The 21,017-nt window shown below is 38.0% G+C and overlaps 2 protein-coding genes across 3 annotated transcripts in view; one reads left to right on the plus strand and one right to left on the minus strand.

Moving 5' to 3' along the window:
• Positions 1–491: 491 nt before the first annotated feature.
• LOC115766421 (bicaudal D-related protein homolog) overlaps positions 492–21,017 on the plus strand; it is a 29,749-nt gene continuing 9,223 nt past the window's right edge. The window contains exons 1-2 of one of the 2 annotated variants that reach the window (XM_030710353.1): positions 492–673; positions 2,651–2,835. In XM_030710353.1, coding sequence (XP_030566213.1) covers positions 2,668–2,835 — 168 coding nt within the window. In that variant the 5' untranslated portion in view covers positions 492–673; positions 2,651–2,667. Of the gene's footprint in view, positions 674–2,352; positions 2,836–21,017 lie in introns of those variants that run through there. The other variant, XM_030710346.1, reaches the window with a different exon arrangement.
• LOC115766434 lies at positions 12,344–14,007 on the minus strand. Its single transcript, XM_030710364.1, has one exon. The coding sequence runs from the start codon at positions 13,869–13,871 to the stop codon at positions 12,417–12,419; it is 1,455 nt and encodes a 484-aa protein (XP_030566224.1). The 5' UTR covers positions 13,872–14,007; the 3' UTR covers positions 12,344–12,416.

A 21,017-nucleotide genomic window follows, 5' to 3' on the forward strand; every position in this document is an offset into this window, starting at 1 on the left:
ATTTTCCCCATATCCTAATGGTTTTCTGTTTTCAAATAAATATTCCAAGTTTCGAGTATCTAACATATATCAGCTCATACGGTAAGAATATGTTCTTTTAGCTTTATAAACAAGTAAACGAATAAAAACGTTATTCAAAAATGTGTCAACTCGTTTATCGTTTATTGATATATGTGGGCTTATAAGAACACTGCAATTGCATTTTTATCTAATCTATTTGCTACACACTCATATCTAAGCAACCTTGGAGATATGGTTTTATCTATTCACTTAACTTACATACGACTTCATTTTGTCAATACTCGACAACCCTGATAACTACTCTTAGGCACGCGTGCTTCTCTTAAGAGCCACGCTCTCTCTTTGGCTCTTTGTATGCCCGAAAGCGCTTTGGGCATTTGTTGAGTTGTTGTTGCCAAGCTACCAAGTTGGCTTGGTTACTCATTTGTTTTGCCAATTTTCGTAGCGTTGTGGCCAGTTTCAGTTAGTACCGAGCAGTCGCGCCTTTCAGACGTCGTCCGATTCCACAGCGGAGAGCACGTAACAAACAAAACTAAAATAAAAGCTTGAAAAAACCCAAAAGCGAACTCCCAAACATTGCGTTTCTCGGCATCGGCATCGGAATCGGAAGTTCTTTTTGGCTTGCGTCGTCGTCGTCGTCGTCGTGACCGAGGTTTCTGTTTGCTATAATATACCCAAATACATAAATACATCCATAGTTAGTTGTCTGGTTGTTGAAAGTGGAAAGTATCTCATAGATACCATCCGAACTGACAGCTAAATGCATGCAAAGCGCGCGTTTATCTTTTTTTTTGTTTTGTCAATAATACCTGAGAACTAGACGAATATATCTAACTACGCTGTGACACATTTAACGGAAGTGCTCGACTAAATCCAATTGCAACAATAACAATACAAGCAGCACCTGTGTGTAAGTGTGTGTGTGCGTGTGTGTGTGTGTGTGTTGCTAGCCAACAATGAAACAAATTAAATGTTGGCCAAAAACGAACGCGTTTATATACATATATTGGCCAAAGCAACAACAACAACAGCTGCTGCTGCTGCCACCAAATGCAGCAAAGCGTGAAGTGCTTGCCAAATGAATTTTCTATATAATAAACACGCTAAAAAATATAAAGTAAATTAGAAATTTGTATGTACAGCTAGCACAAATAAAACCCAATCCGAATTTGGCGCGTCCAAACTCGGTTTCTGGGCAATCGCTTGCCCCCCCCCCCCCCCCCCCCCCCAACGCCCCCCGTTGCAAACCAACAGGTCGATGTCAGCTCCATTGACGCAAAACTTAGTGCTAAATGTAACTCTCAAATGCGATACATTTTTTATATTGATATGCCATTCATAACTGCTGTGTGTGTGTGTGGGTGTGTGTGTGTGTAAGCTGACTATAAAAACGAAACTAAACTAAAGCGCAAATTTCTCTACCGTTGTTATCTGCCCAACACATAACTCATATAACACAAGTATTTAACACATTTTGTCACGTAAATCACTAGAAAATTGTTTTAGCTAAGCTTTACAAGGCAACACAATTCCGATTGCATAGGTTTTATCAAGGAACAGTTCGTTCACCGATTGGATTTCTTTAAGCCGAACCCATAATCTTAACCCTGCCATGCCCCAGACTTAACACAATCGCATGCAGCTTAACTAATTGTTCATTTTACATCAACTTAACGAAAATACTTATATGTCATCATCATATGTACATATTCACCTCCTCCCCACCCTCTCTCTCTCTCTCTCTCTCTCTCTCTCTCTCTCTCTCTCTCTCTCTCTCTCTCTCAGCGATAACCCTTTGCCTGTAACCGAAAACGTGCTTGTAAATGTGCAACGTGACCGGCGCTCCTTTTTAGCCTCTGCTTAGCTCAGTTTACGTGCTGCGAGAGCAGCTCTTGTATTATATTTCCATGTACAAATGCCTTGCTGGCAATTTGGCTTTAATTCTCAATACTGCTACTATTTACTTACCAACTTGCCTACTACTTACCAAAACAACAGTTAAATCGCCGTGCGGTGTCTGGCCTCTCATACAAACGCATGCTGAGCTGCTCTTGGGCAGCGGACATCTATGGAAACATCATGTGGCTTGGGCCTGTCATTCCCAAGGCACAGCGACAACATAATCAGCGACCACAACAACAACAGGAAGAAGAAGAACAACAACAAGAGCGACTACAACGCGTTGTCTTGTATCTGAAAACCTAACCAAAAAAAAAAAAAACAAAAAAATAAAAATAAATCAATATTAATAATAATCGCCGCTAACAAATCGCCTGCTCGATTGCCCGCTCGATCGCCTTCATCATCTCTAACAAGCAATATTATAAATATATGTATATCGCATTTTTGTGTTATGTTTGTGTGTGTTTTGTTTGTTGCTCGTAATACCACCCAACCACCAACACCTGCCTGCCGCTAACGATCATGCATAGACCAAAGCTAGCGAATCCTATAACTGCTGCCGGTATTGCCTCATCCATATCAAACAACAACAACAACAACAAATCAAAACGCGCACGTCAATTCAGCCAGCCAGTAACGGCTAAAGAGTCTGCAGTCGATTCGTCGTCATTGCCACTCTACGAAAAACATTCGCACTCCGCACTAATTGACGCTTCAATTGATTTAGAACATTACATCAGCGCCATGGAGGCACGACGCAACGACAATGAGCCGGATGTGTGGGCTCAATTGCAGCAGAAGGAGTCAGATATATTATTAGCCGCTGAGCTGGGCAAAGCGTTGCTCGAAAAGAATGAGGAGCTGGTCAAACAGCAGGAGAAGCTAATTGAGGATTATTCTGGTAAAATTGAGGTGAGTGGCAACAATCTTAATAAATGTATGAGAATATAAGCATAACCAAACAAATCATTTGGCAACTCAATTTAGTTGGCAACGCTGATCGATAACATGTTATCGATAATTGCGTCAAATGTTTACACTGACCTAGCCAAGCTGGCTGGCAACGCTGATCAGACTGGCTGACTCAGCTTTTAATTTTGATTTTTCTTCTTTGGCTTAACACACGTGCCTTAAATTGTCAGCCATTATTCTAGCTATCTATATGCATAATTTATTGCATATCGATTGCTTATTGTACACACAAACGCGCTCCACCTGTTCAACTGTTCAATTGCAGCAGTACACATTTTGTCAACTGAAATGCATAAAATATTTAGACACACGTAGTACATGACAGCCATACACACACACACACACACACACACATGCATACATGCATACGTATTCATATACCAAATGTGGATGGTCAACAAAATGTTTGCCTGACATGTCACATAGAGAATTCACGGCAAAAGTGCGCAGTAAACTAGTGAACTATATACGTATATATGTATTCATGTATATGTATATATGTAGTAGTTATCTACGTAATGATATCGATTTTCCATGACCGTTTACTTTGCATTAGTTGCATGTTAAAGTACAAAAACCGTTGCAGCTTTACCGTTCTTTTAGCTCTCTTTTATCAGCCCAACACACGCGCAGCCGGCAGCCGCCTGATAGTCAAAGACAATGGCAAGAAACAGCCGCAAGTTTGTTCAGCCTTATCGAATGGTTCTGTGCGCTGCGACCTTGAACCACAGTGGGTGGCGCACCTGTTTACACACAGGCAATAGACAATTTCCTATAGCTCTAATATCCACACACACTAATGCTCAGATAGCGGTTGGCGTTGAGCGGGAACGTTCTGGTTCAAGGCATTATTATGTACATACGCCCGGCTCAAGTTCGTGGTCGTTCATTAGCATATTACTTGCTGCGTACTTACCCAAAAACTATTTGCCCACCCCCCTTTCTCCCGCCCAGTGATAGTTAGGCTAATGGCCATGTTCTTTACCGTTGACAAGCGAACTCTGTTTTCTAATCAATTATATTGACTTTTGGCTATTCGTCATGTAAACGCAATGTTAATGGAACTAAACGTTGGAAATAGCTAGATTCTAGGAAGTGTGTAGTTGAACTCCGGTGTCAGTAACCCGGACAGAGGACGGCACAAAGCGTTGAACTTGAATTTTCGTTGCGTATGCAAGGTGGGGGAGGGGGGAGCTTTACGTGTCGGCTTAGTCATGCAAAGAGTTGTAATTTTTGTTGGGGACGCATGACTTCATCTTCATTTCGAAGGTACGATGGTCACTCTAGGGAATTGACCCATAATGTCAGCTGTGTTCTCAAGGATAATATGCCACTCACTCTTCCATTGATTCACACACACATTTTATAATACGTTTCCCATGTTTCTTGAGACATGACCCCTATTGACTATTGATAGTCCGATCGTATGCCTATTAAGAAATAAGAAACCATTAACGATCTGTGGAGCATTGCGCCCATCTAGCGTAACAGCAACATTTTCCCATGTTCCACTTTTCATTAACTAAAAACAATTCGCTCTAAGCTTGTTTTTTTTTTGTGTTGCTTTTTTCGCCCTGGCCCCTACGAAATTGGTCAAGCCGCAAAGGTCAACAGCGCCGTTGAGCGGTTCAATTTGTCATTTCGGGCGTTACAACGGAATACGAAAATATTTTAATTCATTTGTGGAGCCTTGGCACAGGACTTGTGGCATGTGGATGCCGCATAAATCTTGCGACTTGTCCACCTTGACATCACCTAAGGGCTTATCATTTGGCAAGTGACGTCCAGACTTCGGTTTTTCGCAGCTTTTGCGTGTTTTTGGCATATGCAAAAATACAAAAAAATATATACTTATATAAAAAAAACAAGTTGTCTAATTAATTTTGAGGCTCTGCGCGCTTTTGGCCTGTTCGCCGATGCGTCATAAACACAATGCCAGTCGCTGGCCAATTTAGTTGATGTCCAGGCCCAGAGTATACTATGCATAAGTATTATAGTTGCCATAGCCATGGCTGACTGACGTAATTAGACCTGGGACTGGTCCGTTGTAGGTGTTGCTTCGTGGTTCGAGTCATCAAGCGCGCCTTTATTTTTTTGCGGTCTGTTGAAGCGTGTGTGCCAATTTGCAAGCATCGGCTTTTATTTTTAGCTGGATTTATTATTATTTTCGTTTTTGGCCAACATTTGTAATACATCTAACATATATTGCTTTGCCTGATTCTGATTGCCAAGCAACTGCGCATTTACCCTTATTAAAATTGAAAACATATAAATCATAGACATATTGTTCCAAATTTTTGGTTTTATAGTTCTTTCTACTAAACAGAGTTCTCACGCTTTCCGCAACATTTCATAGCTTAACTCTTTTATCGAACATTCCTTTACGTATGTCTTCAAGATCTCCGGGAGCTCCCGACTAGGGGATACCCTGAACCCTCTTCCTCCAACATCAAATGCATATATGTATTCTATTTTAGAAGCTATATTTCAAGTTTGCTGACTCTAGCTCTTATTATTTACCAAAATTGCCCAAAAAACAGGATGTCGATATCGATTTTTATCGATTGCTTGGAAACGGAGTAAGTTATCGATTATCGGAAACAAGCTCGATCTGCGTGGGAACTAGAAGCATCTACATCTAAAGTCTCTAGCTCTTATAGGTTCTGAGATCCTTGAGTTCATAAATACGGACGGACGGACAGACAGACGGACATGGCTAGATCGACTCGGCTATTGATGCTGATCAAGAATATATATACTTTATGGGGTCGGAGATGCTTCCTTCTGCCTATTACATACATTTGGCTTTCGCACAAATACAATATACCCTTATCCCCATTTTTAATGGGTTCAGGGTATAAAAATATCAGAAAACTTTTGGGTCCATGGCTGCTCTACAATATCTAGTTCACAGACAAACGGCCGAAAAAAACTACTGCTGTTATTGCCATTGTCTGGGGAACTAGTTTGTACGCCCAACTGGCTGACCATGTTTCTTTTTTTTTTGTATTTTTAAACTAAACCCGTTCGGGAGAACAATTGCCGATTGGGCTATCAATTGAAGTGATAGGTAAGTTCGGGTCTGTCGATTATCACGATTTACAGCCAATTGTTGTTATTATTTGTGAAGAAATAAAAGGAGATTGAATCTCTGAAATACTCCATTATTCCAATCCCCTCCCTGACCTCTTTAACACTCGGTTTTATGACGCGCTTTGTCATTTTGTGAAACAGTCACATCAACAAAATAAACGTATATCAACTTTTGTGTAGGCGTTCGATACGCTTCGTATTAATACATACATATATGTATGTACTATATATATAATACAACTTGTTGTGGCTACCCCTGGCCTTTTCAACAGTCTATATCCGTCTCTCCGCTTTAAATAAGTTGAACGAGCTTACGAATATATTGTTTGTTTGTGTTGAGCAACCAGTTTTTCTAATTTATTAAGCAACTTTCGTACTCCCATTGAATAGAATGGTTTTTGTCAGCGGCAGCAATTTATTCTTGAATCAATTACGATAAAAAAAAAACACTTCGCTTTGGCCCCCAAGAACTTGATAATTTAATTTGAGTGCGCTTTGATTAGCCTTGATCACAACAGGATGCATTTAGCTGCACAGAACTAGTAGAAGTGAAATACGTAACGAACGTAAACGTTTCGGTTATTAATCTTTGGTACAGTTGGCAATGCGAGCAATCGACAATTCTCAACATTGGCAGACTGCAGTCGCTTGTCAATACTTAAGAGTTGTCCATCAATGACAAAAATCGCCTATTCATGAGCTTTAATTTTGATTTTCCGCCTTTCGCCCACCAAACAACTGACTCACTTGCTGACCATATAAAGTTCGCCGATCTTTGGCGTATCTTCAACGCCTTAGAACAAAATATCGTGTGGACATAGCCAACCCACACGCACACACATACATACATACATATACATGTATCTTTAGCCAACTATAACTAATTTTTATATTTTTTTTACTATAAACATAGCTCAGGTTAGAAAACATTAAATGCCATTCTGAACGCAAGTTTCCCAACATTTTATTGTTTTTTTTTTTATTATATGTTCAATGTTTTACCAAAATTCAAAAAGTCGGCTCACGTACCTTTTTGGGGTGAAGTCATCAACATATTGTCGCTGTCCGATGGCCGAAAATTTATCGACGAATTTGCAAAAAAACAAAAACAAAATTTCAAAATTAACTCATTTGCATGTGAGTGTGTACGAGCTTGTACGTTCCAGTTGGCGAAAACCAGTTCCAATAAATGTTTTTTTTTTCTTAAATTTCATTTATACATACACACACCTAGCTATATGGTATAATTTGTATATTCTTTGATTGCTGATTCACATTCGGAGAGTGAATCTCAGTGCTAAAGCTCATTTCCCTCTCATTTCTCTAAGTCGCACACGCAAGAAATTTGGCTAATTTTTAGACTCGACTTCTTTGAAATTGCGTGGCACGCAGTTTTATGACTTTGAGACCCCCCTTAACCCCGCAAACATAACCTGGTTAATAGTTTTGGTTCGTAGTACCCTGCAAATTAAGGTCGCTCGGCATAGTTGCTGTGATTATTATATGTGTTTGCGTACATTGGACTGGGCCTGGTGCTGACCCGCTATGGTCAGCCCATTTACCACTTACCGCTTGCCCAGTAATAGCATTTCTTTCTTTGTTTATGGTCTCGTATGGTCTGCAAATGTCATGGTGACTGTTTCTTTTTCTTATTTTCTTACGGCTCGTACAGCTCTGCCTATGGCAAATTACTTTCCTTGTTGGGCTTTGGTTTTGTTTTTGTGTGTCACAGGGGAAACTTATGTTTTTAATGCGGATTTTCCGTATTATTTGTGGTGCCCTTTTGCTTTTTAAATCATTCCCTTTGCGCAGCTAATGAGCTTTGTTGCAAAAATATTGCAAAGAAATATTTCGCACATGGAACTGATTGCCGTTTTAAAAACGGTTTTAAGCGGGTTTTGAACTTATCATCGTAGCAAAGAGTACTCTCAAAACGGTTTCGATTTTTATTCAGTTCCTTATTGTTATGTGTTTACACTTCCAGTGTTAAGCAACATTGTTTTTAGCGTCACCAACTAGAGTTCGGTATGTCTTGCTTAGGTACGGCGGGACACCTCGGGTTCGATTACTGCTGAGGGAAGACGCAAAATAGTTGTATCGAAATGTTTTCAATGTTATTTTTATTAATAGCAGAAACTATTATGTAGATATCTATTATATAAAAAAAGGCATATAATAGCAGACAGTTCTATTAAAATGACTGCCATTCTTATACATATTATTGCTTGCTATTTATTTCCAGTGTTGACAAATCTTCTGCAAATTAGAGTTTGGTATGTCTTGCTTTGGCACAAGACACATCAGGTTCGATTGCCGGTAAGGGCAGTCGCCCAATTGTCGTATCGATATGTTTTTAATTCTATAATATTTTGTTTAATGTCATACATTATTGTTTATATACCTATTATACATAAAATGGGCATATAATTGCAGACATTTCTGTTAATATGATTCCCATTCTTAGACATATTCAGTTTCTTATTAGGTTTTCCTTTTGCTGCCTGCTTTTTATTTCCACTGTTGATTTTATTTAGCATTGCAAGCTAGGGTTACGTAAGTTTGACCTTAGAATTAGCCACAACGAGTTCGAATCCAGCTGGGGGCAGACATGCACCAGATATTTTCATCGAAAAGTTTTTAGTAATATTTTTGTACAATAGTTTCTTTTATATTTTAATTAGTTTATATTTTTATATATTTATTATATATAAAACAGGCTTATAATTAACATATGATAATTGCAACATTGCCAAATTAGAATTCCAGGCACGTTTATTTGGCAGCAGTCGCCATATATTTTAGCAAAAAAAATATTTACTTTTAGATTTGCAAATTCTCTAACCTTGAAACAAATGCCCAAAAGTGTCTATCAGCTGCTGGGTAAGATTCGAATAGTCATTTAGCTGCATTTGTTGACGGTGGTCCATGGTGCTGTTCGTTAAGGCGCCGGATCGCCACAAATTAGAAGCCAGTCTGTTGCGTGTACTTTTTGTTTACAGGCAGCTCCCCTGGGTTCGAATTATAATAATTTCGTCTGATGGTGTGTGTACGCAACTCTACGCATCATTGAAGGCGCATATTTGGGGCATTTATGCGTGTGTGTGTGCCCTGACATCGATCAGAGAGAGAGAGGACTGAAAATCTCACCACACCACCACCACCGCCACCCACTCTCTCGCACCCATTCCCTGGCTCCTTCCGATCCTGTTCTTCACAACAATTGTAATTCCACAGCCGAATGAATAATCGCTGGGTGGTTGGTTAATTGCCTTAGAGTCGTTGGGTAGGTAGGAGAGGGGTATAGAGGTAGGTTCATTTTCTGTCGAGCAGACACAACACACACTCTCTCTTTCTCTCTCTATGTTGAGTTTGGTTATTGAGCGACCTATGCATAACAGAAAAATAATAAGAGCAAGAAAAAATGTAAAATTATGAATAAAAAGTACTTTATTTTGTATGATTTAATGTTGTCGATATAGAAGAAGAAGTTGGAGAGGATTAAGCCAGTTTTAAAGACATCAAGAAAAGGAAAAGAAAATTATCTTTTATTGTCAAATGGAGCATTATAACGCAGATACCCTACCTGTGGGTCTTTGTGGGCTCATCAAATTACATAGCTGTGGACTGCAGCCTTCAGCTTCGATTCATGATCAACTAACTTTAGCTTCAATTACGGTATAGCAACATTTCCATGTAATTTAATAAACATGGCGTTTTGCAGGAAGCAAAACATTCAACGCTGCTGCATGTCCGCCACAAATTAAATTATAATCATATTTAATATTGATTTAATTTTGAGAGAAAAGAGACTACAAATTACATAATACTGTCATGGCCATTAAGAGTACCCTCTGTGAGGAAACGGTAACAAATTGCTGGCCCGTCTGCCAATCATTCGACTCTCTGTCAAAGTTTATTGATGTGCAAATTATAAACTGGCTCCATGGCTCCATAATTATCGTTCATGCCATGTCGGGGTATTTGATAAAGCAGTCTAGCTGCAATTTGTGCCTGACATTGGCAGCTTGTTGACTCCCAAAAGACTTTGAGCGGGTCGCCCCAGACGAAGATCCAAGACTATCACAACAATGAGACACCTTCTGCCACCTTCTGCCCATTGTTGCTACACACCAAACAATTGGTTCCCATGTGGTGTGTGTGTGTGTGTGTGTGTCTGTACATACTTTTATTTAATTTTGCCCTCTTACTCAAATACTAATTTTGATATCATTTTTTTTTTGTAATTTTTGTAACGAACTGTAGAAGGTGAAAGCATTTTCACTTTCCAAAGCAATTTGGTGTCAATGCGAAACTTGGTAACAATAGAAAAAGAGTTGATAATATGCTCTAAATAAAAGGCTGTTATATTAACTATGTGTATATGTGCATAATTATGATAAATTTTTCAGTTTGACTGGATAAATTGGCATCAGAATTTCAAGCGATTAAATCCCATAAAAATATGCAAAAATCTACTTTATGTCTTGGGCGATCGAACTCTATAAAAGAAATGCAATATTAAGTCTGTGAACTAGTTACACGAACCGAATCCAAAGGCGAGGCACTGGTTCGCACCATGAACCATGCCGCCATGATGTGAGTTATTATTGTTATGTTTTGAATCATAAGATAAAATTCTGTATGTTTTAGGAACTAGGCCATTATATTGTAAATCGTATTTGATGGTTAATCATATAATATCTCTGTGCACTTATCAGTCCAGCCAACCCGCTCACAAATCATTTTTTTGTTTTTTTTTTAACCGCTGACTCACTGGTATTTAATAAATAATATCTTTATATACCACTACAAAGACGAGAAAATATATATGTATGTATATTGTTGTGTTGGGGCCTGCTAATTGGCCAGCTTTCATTGCAATAATAAAAATATTTGAATTGTGACTAAGAGACAACGAGCCCAATTGGCAAATTCAAAGGCCAACACAAATGCAAATAAATATATTCATATATGTGCCTATGTGTGTGTGTGTATATACGTGGTATGCGTGTGTGTATTTGTAATATTCATGTGCGTTTATGGCAATCGAACGTTAGCATGATGACAATAATAGACGATTTCACAAAATACGATACCCCAAGCCAAAAGAAACACACACAAAACAATTAATTTTGAATGCTTTTGACTAAGAGATACCCTGTAACCTGTCCGATGTAGGCCAAGGAGTATAAGTTTTACTCATCTCTCTGGTTTGTTTTTAATTTGGGCTTGTTTTAAAAAATTATAAGCCCAGCTAAGAATTGGGCAGTTGTATTTACTAACAACATAACTTAAATCAAACAGTTTAGACTTAGGTTTTAATGGAGCTCGGTAGCCAAAATACTGGAGATAAGCGTTCGCAGATACCCTTTTGTAACACTCCAGGGTATACAACAAAGTCAGAGTAGTTAAAATAAACAGAAATTGGCAAAACTTTTGCCTTGCCTCACGCAAAATCTGATAGCAAATGTTGAGTGTCAGCCAAAGTGGCCCAAACAATGTGTCGCGAGGGGGGGGAGGGTGTAGCTCTTGGGTTGGCATTTGCGTTTGAGCGTGTTTAATTTAATTTTGGCTTATTGCCCCTCAACTCTATAGACTGTAATTTATGCACCCCTCCAAGCTGAGAAAATGCTTTGCTCTCTAGTTCGAACTAGATTGGTTAGACTATATGAGAAATATAGATATTGGTTAATTACAAAGCTGTCTGGATTCTGGTCCTCCTCCTTTATCGCGCATAGATGAACATGTTTGTGTGAATGCGAATTTGGAAACTGAGCGAGGGTTGATGATGTATGAGCCACAAAAAAACAAGTAAGAGGTTCTAGTCGGGAGCTCCCGACTAGGGGATACCCGGAACCCTCTTCTTCCAACATCAAATGCACATATATATTCTATTTTAGAAGCTATATGTCAAGTTTGGTGACTCTAGCTCTTATTATTTACCAAAATTGCTCAAAAAACAGGATATCGATATCGATTTTTATTGATTGCTTGGAAACGGAGTAAGTTATCGATTATCGGTAAAATTTTCAAGTCTCTAGCTCTTATAGGTTCTGAGATCCTTGCGTTCATACATATGAACAGACGGACGGACGGACGGACAGACAGACGGACATGGCTAGATCGACTCGGCTTTTGATGCTGATCAAGAATATATATACTTTATGGGGTCGGAGATGCTTCCTTCTGCCTGTTACATACATTTGAATTTTGCACAAATACAATATACCCTTATACCCATTTTCAATGGGTTCAGGGTATAAAAAGTGAAGCAAATATCTCTCCATATAAATGCATTGATTTCTATTTGGATAATTTGATAGATAAGTCGAGTAGAAAGTAGTTGGGCAATTGGCTTTATTGTTTGCGAACTCGATATTTCGAATCGAATTCAAACTTGAAATTAATTTAGACTTCTCGTTGAACTTTCAATCGAAATAATATTCCTTGCCCTCCTTTTTATACTGTACTGTGTTGCATTGTCCTTCTGTGCCCGTGTCGAATTTCACAGGCTTCTTCTTACGCAATCTTGTCACGACGCGGAAGTAATTGGCAACAATCGACGGTACCGATGGCCGCTTCATTTCGAGGACGAACTGCCTCTCGCAGCGCATGAACAGATTGTAGAGAACGCCACCGGAGCGATAGTATTCAACGATCTTGTCACGATTGAACCAGTTGGCTAGCGTTTCTTGGGTACACGGATCGTAGATACAAAATACCTTGTAGTACTGTTCGAAGTTCTTGGACAATTGGCGCACCTGCATCTCATTGATTTTGGGTATGGGCAGATTTGGCTGGCGTATAATACCGTATGGATCATACTGTTTTGAGTAGTTGGCATAGCGCACCGATGGCCAGTCCAGCGTGAGTATCGTATCGTATAGGATTTTTGGATTTCCAAGAATGCCGTGCACCACATCGATCATACGCAATTGCCGCTCGGGCACTATATATTCCAGTTCGAGTTCGGCTATACGTGGATTGCTGCCACGATATTTGCGCCCACCAATCCAAAGTATGGGCATATCCTCGACAGCTACACTCTTTAGTTCCTGAATCATTGGCGAGTTCTGGCTGCGATAGTTGACAATCTTCATATTACGTCCATAGAGCAGAGATCGTTCGACGGTTGAGAATTTTAGATACTCCGGACGGTTCATTAAAAAGTGCTCCGAGCGAAAGAGTCGATTCATTTCCATTTCGATTATGAAATATGCCCGTCTATGCATGGTGATCCACACGATCTGAATGCAGATAGCCAAAAAGTGTTCGTGAAAGATTCGATCCTTGATCTTGGACGAAATATTGACTATCTGTTTTGTATGGTAAAACTTTTTCAAATCGGACTCGCCCATTATGATAATGCAATAATTTCTAGCGACCAACATGCGATATTGACTCAAGTACAATGAGAATATTCGCTTCATTTCATTCGTCTGCTCACTTTGGATCTTCGCCAGGTTGCCGTCCAGCTCGTCCCTGCGGATCAGAATGAACTCCACCATGCGCAGAAAATACTCAAAATAGATAATTAGAGCATGGATCAGTCTATGCACAGCTGGCTTGTGCATAAATTCAATAAGTTTCGGCGACAAAAACTCTTTTGGCATTAGGAACAGCACCAGATCACGGACATCGTTGATGACCACAGTGTCCGCATCGTATGTGGTATCGGGGCGTACAAATACCTGGCGAAAGATCAGCTCCTCCTCCTGATTGATGGTCCGAAGAAATTTATATCCATTTGTCTCAATATAACGTTCGTTGGCGTGCTCCAAATCGAAATGTCCCTGAAAATGCAATCCATCGGCCTTCTCATCCCAGGACCATTTGCCACTTTGATACTTTGGGGCGGAGCTGTCTACGTGCATGCGCTTCATTGTGGACACAAATTATGGGTATATAGTGTAGTGCTTCTTGGCTAGTCTTTTCCTCTGTATTGTGTGGTTTTTTTTATATTTTTTATATATTTGTATGGTATATATATGTATGTATGTTGTGTGCTTGGAATGTTTGTAGGTTGTATTGTGTATATATGTAGCTTGTGTATTTGTGATTTGACATTAACTGGAAGTTCACTATTTGAATTGAGGCAATAGATCTGTCCTATCTTTGATACTATTACTTATTCCTATCTTAAAAACACCTTCTATGCGATTTTCATGATATCAAGTAATAGTTTTAGACGTTCCATTATTTATCTTTATCTCTTTTCTTCCTCTCCTCTCGTACTCACCCTTCTATGCGATTCTCATGAATTCAAGCATGCCCAAATATTTATGATGAGTAAGACTTTTGGCACGAGACAGAAAGAAAGGGTAGGAGTGAGAGAAAACGGGAAAAGAGCGAAGGAAGCGATAGTAAGATAACAATAATTTTATAAAATAATTTACATTTTATAGCGCTTTAAATGAAAATGAATTAAAAATATTGCATTAATTTCATCGATTAAGTCAAAAATCTCATCGAAAACTAAACAACTGGCGAGTCGCAAGGTCATAAAAAATTAACAACAATTAAAATCCAATTTAATGGCCAATCAACGAATTGATAAAGATACATGGGTTAAAAACTAAACAAGAGAAAAAAACACAGCCCTGTGGGCAAGTTCAAATTCCAAAGCACATTGCAAAATCCCATAAAATTGGTTAAACTACAAATTTGACCCATTTGCTCGGCTGCGCATGCGCGACTGCGCAAAGAAGTTGATATAGAAATAGAGCTGCACTCGAAAAAGTTTCAAGATTTCGATGTTGCATATATATATAAGTATATAATGCAGGTTGGTTGGCTTGCGAAATGATGTAACGGCTTTTGGCTAAACGGCATTAGTTTTGCGCATTTGGCAAAGTGTTTTTGTACCCTGTATGCATAGAATGTATAAGAAAGGGTATACTGGCATTTCGTATAAAGTAAGTAACAGGCAGAAGAAGGCAGCTCTGACCATGTATATATATATATATATATAGATATATTCTAGATCAAGACGACGAGCTAAGAAAATCTTCCCATTTCTGTCTGTCGCGAAATCTACAAGAGCTGGCTACTTGATGTATATATATTTATAGATCGTATACAGATCTTATGGATATCTCAACCCATTTTTATATGGATAAATGTCGATTTTGAGACATGATTGAAATAAAATGATTAGAACTAAGTAGATGCATAAATGTTATATACAGTTTAAGAACAAAGAAGGCCTCTTGCACTTTGGTAAGATCGAGGCGTCTAAGCGTCTGCATAAGGCACAGTCTGATGCTGGGTATAGGGTATTTGCTAGTCGAGCACTCTCTATTAAAGTATTCACACTAGTTTGATTTTGTATTTTCCTTCTTTGATTTGGATTTGTTTTTTCTTCTGCTTCTCCATTGTTTAAGGCTTTACTCTACAAATCAAATTCCCCCCGTCCCACACTGTCTCTTCCTCTCCCTCTCATTCCCTCTCTCTCTCTCTCTCTCTGGCAATGCATATCTCGCTGTCTCCCTTACTCGTGTAATTAGCGCTCTTTTGCTATTGTTTGGGGTTTGCGTAAATGTTTTTGTTTTCGGAAATCTCCTACAAAAGCAACTTATGTAGATGCATGTGTAGCTAGTATTTGAGTTGGGTTCCAGTTTTTCCAGCATTTTCGTGCTTCAGGAAACCATTTAGCATAGTCTGAGAACTAAGTCGCTTGTCACTTTGTTGTGCGCCGTCTCCTCTGCAATTATTTACAACTGGGTAAAAGGTGTTTTTATTGTTGCTGTTATTATTGTTGTTGTTGTTGTTGTTGTTGTTGTTTTTGTTGGATAATGTGCGCTTAACTGGCTGAGTTATGGACAGATTGCCACACATCTTTAGGTAACGGGCTGTTGAGTCAGGAGCTGCTATTATTAAAACCGTTTCAAGCCAAGTTAACTGCATATGTTAAACGTTAGCCATCAAGTTAAAGTGCCTGGGAGCTGTTGTTTAAGGGAATTAAAGGGTGAGTTTTTTTTTATAGGAGACATTCAGCCAAGATTGAGTGTACAGTAATAACACGTCACACAATCAGTATTAAGCATTTTTCCCAGAGTATGAAATTAATTGAGATTTATATCTCTATATATAAAACTGTTTGTCCCGACTGACTGACTGATTGATTGACTGACTGACTTATTGGTGATCAACGCACAGCCCAAACCGTAAGAGCTAGGAAGCTGAAATTGTCACTAAGGTTACCTTATGTGATGAAGGTGCACTTTAAGGCGGGGTTTCGGGAAATTCCACCCGCAAGTATGGCAAAATCGCGAAATACGTTTGTATGAAACTTTTTTGCTTACCATCCGGTCGGCTCAAACTCAATTTCAAAGTTCTTTGTTCAAATTCATTTGAGGGGTATTTCACACATTTCTGAAAATGTATTCCTCCTTGGTGGAAATGGAGGTCAAAGATTTGGTGGATGACGTTTCGCGCTCAAATTCATTTTCAAGGATCTATATGAAAAATCATTTGAGACGTGTTTCACGTTTTTCGCAGAATCAAAGCATCCTCGGTAGAAATGCTATTCTAAGATTTTTCTTGTGCAGTTCTTAATTTATTCCGATGTAATTCAAACTTATTTTCAGAGCTCTACATAAGAACATAATGAATACGTGTTTCAGCGATTTGGGAAATTCCACCCACACACTGGTAAATTGGGGGAAAACGTTTGTATGATAATTGTTTATTTACCGTTCGATCAGTTTCAAAATCATTTTCAAAGCTTTTTGAGAGCATTTATTTTATACGTGCCACGGACCAGGCCGGGCTATACACGCTAATATATATATATACCTTTGAAATAATTTATATATCTATTTCAATTGATAATTTTCTTAAATATTATTATTTTTATTACTGAAATATATTTATTCTGAGATAAGCGGACCTTGTTTATATGTTCCGATATGCAAAAAATCGTAGAATAATAAAAAAAATCCATTGTGAATCTAAATCATCCAGGAACACACTTAAAAACGCAGATATACTTTCGTTAAAATGTGCCCAGCCAAGAAATGATAATATATAAAGAGAATACGTTTCATTATTTCTCCCGCAAAACGTTGAATATATTATTTTTATTTACAGTCTACAGCTAAAGCTACTTTAGACAACTTTAAGAGATCTCATACTCCGCTTAGCCTTCCTCATAAATAAATCAATAGACACACACACAAGACAACTCGTCAGACATTTAGCCAAAGTTGATGATAAAAGCAAACTAAAAGCCACAAATTAATCATAAACAAGAGACATAAAACATATTTTTCCCATGCATAAATTTGTCTCTTCACTCGAACAAAGCAACTTGCAGTTTTTAGGCATTATCAGAAATAAGCTGGCAGCAGTTTGTCCAATTGTTGTTGAGTTGAGCTCATCCGACAGTAGCCCGGCCCGCCAAAGGCGTTAGAGGGGTACGGCGGGCAGGGTGGCTGAAACTTGGACTTAGTCACTTCTTGGCCCTGAAATGTCCGCTCTGTTGGCTCGACTTAATGGTCTGTGTATACGCATGAGTATTTTGCTTGGCTTTTATGCACAATATACTTAAATATTAATGACAGACGAACACAGCACAAAAGCAGCTGCTACCGCAAGGAAGTCTGCGGCATGCAAAATATTTATAAATACTCCCGCCTTATTTGGAGGTGTGAAAGTGAAACTTGTTCGGGAAGTTTTACAACTTACAAATACAACATTAACATTTGCCTCGTTTTCTGGGTGTGTTGTGCGACAAAGAAATAATTAGTTTTGTTTTTAGCATATTATTTAACCACAAGTTGGAATATTCAGAGATCCTAAGTTAAATTTGGCAAATTTTATATTTATTCCGCAATTCTCTACGAAACTTTCGAGTCTGTCTTTTTTCTTTGGGTATTTTAACCCCGTTTAAGCTTTAAGATTTTCGCATTTTTTTAAATAAATCCATCAACTTAATAAGCTGCAAAGTTTTCGACTCGCTTCGCATTGTATAATCAATAATATTATTTAAACAGCTGCTTTTCCTGCAAAAGTTCATTTACTTTTTTTTTCGGTTAACTTCATAACACAATGATAATTTGTTTTCCATCAGGTTTTGCAATGTCTTAAGGAGCGCTCCATTAGTGCGGGCCGCGTAATTAAAAAGCTGTTAAAATTAGAGAAGCTATAGTTGTTATTTTAACTTATTTATTATGTTTTTTGTTGTTTTTTGAGAAACACAAAAGAATTGCCGCTGAAAAGCCTCCATTCGGAAGCCGCAACGCAGACAATTAAAGGCAAAACAACATTTTTCGTTGTCGTTCACGTTGTTGTTGTTGTTGTTGTTGACTTGTGCAATTTTTAATCATTTGTCGAAAACTTGTGAGAATCATAACTAAAAACTGTCTTTGCTTAGGCTTAGACAAGCTAGACGGTCTTCATAAGGTAAAAGACCTTCCTATGCTTGTTCGTTTTTACTATGAGATAATTCTTTATTCTCAGGCACAAATTAAAAAATGCGCATATTTTATCTTTTTAATTGGGTTTCTTTATATCTTACAATCCCTTATTAAAAACTTAAATCTTTATGATTCCAAATATTCTGTATAATTAAGTTGCTTTCTTTGATAAAATTGTATATGGATGAAACTTAAATCTTATGTCATGCCTTATTCTCATGATGCACGAATTGAATGTTCCCTTATTGGAAACTTACGAATAATATTATTCAACAAATCTTATGTTTGCGAAATACTTCTATAATGCTTTATTCTTTAAATAAGAGTGAATCTGTTGTATAATTTTATTTAGGTTCGTTCATTCAAATCTTGATTTTTATATAGTTTCAATAAAAATAAAAGTAGTTTTCTTTGTTAAAATTTCATGAGGATAGTACTGATCAAGAAATCATACTATACCTGTGATATATGTATGTATTTGTGTACAAGTATTATTATATGGTAAGATACTGCATTTGCGAGGAAATGCGCACCTTGGAGTCCTGGGTTCGATACCGGTCTGAGTCATATCTTGTTTTTTTTAGTTATTTAGTTTTTTTTCTTTTTTTTTTAAATACTCGGCTGGATATTTAGTTAAATATACAATCATGTTAATACTGACGTAAATACAAAAGTTGAATTTATTTTACAAAGATTTTCTTGCAAGAAAGTTTTTTTTTTTAATATTTTTTATTTATATAAATTTATATTTATACTTATAGAGCTAAAGAAGCTAACTAATACGTGAATACGAGTAATTACTGTCTGAACCTTCAGCTAGTTTATAGTTTGTAAATAGAACTGACAGAAATTTCAATTTTTCCTATTAAAAACTGTTTTTTCTGAAGGTATAAAGTAATTGATTCTCTTTCTATTTACCCTCTTATTTAAATAAACGCACAGCGCTATTGAGTTTATTTTATCTACATTATAATTAGAGAGTAAATGGTCGAGTTAGCTTCATTGATTATCTTTTCTAATGCTGGACAATCCGGAACAGGATTCCAGTATTATTGTTCTATTGTTTTAGCTTTTGGGGGCTTTATAGGCTTATTCATAGGTATAAACGAATCGTGGGCGGGCTATTTAGGGGCTTAAGTGATTATATCATATATTACATCTTTATTTCCTACTTATTTTTTTATAAATATCTCTTCATGTCTTGTGCCTAGCCAGAAATCCAAATAAGCTTTGCTCTGGGTAAGACATTGGGTAACCTGAATCTAATTATAGTAAGATATTGATAATGGATGATCGGGCTGAAATCTTAGGCAGACATGAAGTCAGAGCATTTGATAAACCTTCCTGGCATTTTAATTGGAATTGCTTTCACGCACAAAACAAGCGAAGTAGAATAACTTAAAATTATAAAATCACATGCACCCTGTATAGGTACAACATTTTTATACCCTGAACCCATTAAAAATTGGTATAAGGGTATATTGTATTTGTGCAAAATCCAAAAAAATACCCCATAAAGTATATGTATTCTTGATCAGCATCAAAAGCCGAGTCGATCTAGCCATGTCCGTCTGTCTGTCCGTCCGTCCGTCCGTCCGTCCGTATGTATGAACGCAAGGATCTCAGAATCTATAAGAGCTAGAGACTTGAAATTTTAAATGTAGGTGCTCCTAGTGCCCGCGCAGATCGAGTTTGTTTCCGATAATCGATAACTTACTCCGATATCGATATCGATATCCTGTTTTTTGGGCAATTTTGGTAAATAATAAGAGCTAGAGTCACCAAACTTGACATATAGCTTCTAAAATAGAATATATATATTCAGGTTCAGGGTATCCCCTAGTCGGGAGCTCCCGACTAGAACCTCTTACTTGTTATAAGTTGCCGCAGTGCTTACTGTAAAAAATCATTAAAAGCATTTCAAAGTTTCGAGTGCTCTCAAGTTGTTCGTCTTATTTTGGACGCTTTTGTTTTTTTTTTTTTTTTTTTTTTTTGGTAAAACTTGTTTGCCCCGCGGTGTCTTAAGCCGCAACGATGACTAATTGTAGAAGTTGCCTCAAAGGCGCTTCTGCAGCAACTGAAGCGACACTTGGCAACATCTTTCTATTTTTGTAGTTTAGTGTATTTTGCGCTTTGTTGACTCTGCGAGAGTCGAGCCCACGCACTAGCGTGTGTGTGTGTGTGTGTGTGTGTGTGTGTGTGTGTGTGTGTGTGTGTGTGTGTGTGTGCTGGGAATATGCTGGAATGTGCCACGTCTGAGAGCTCGGAGCTGTGCGCATGCGCAGTGGGCGTCACAATTTGCCGTAACTCCTCGTATTTATGGCCTAATAATTTTTGGCTCTGCTGCGTTATTTTTAATGAAAGTCACCTTGTTTTGGTACTGCCATCGGGTTATTTCACTGTTTATTTTAGCTGCATTCGCCAGATCGCATCGAACGCGGCAAATTGGCCAAAAATGCGGCTTGTCGCTGCCTCTTATCACACATTTCGTTGTTCTGATAAGAGGTCTCTGATTTGTTTGAGCGTGTTTCGCTTTTCGCCATGTCGATAAGATAGAAACGTGTATTTCTTATGTTTCTTTTATGATTGCTTTTTTCCGAACAGCCAGGT

The sequence above is a fragment of the Drosophila novamexicana genome, unplaced genomic scaffold (genome assembly GCF_003285875.2).
Source record: "Drosophila novamexicana strain 15010-1031.04,08,12 unplaced genomic scaffold, DnovRS2.1 tig00000009-arrow-pilon, whole genome shotgun sequence".
In the NCBI taxonomy this organism is placed as follows: domain Eukaryota; kingdom Metazoa; phylum Arthropoda; class Insecta; order Diptera; family Drosophilidae; genus Drosophila; species Drosophila novamexicana.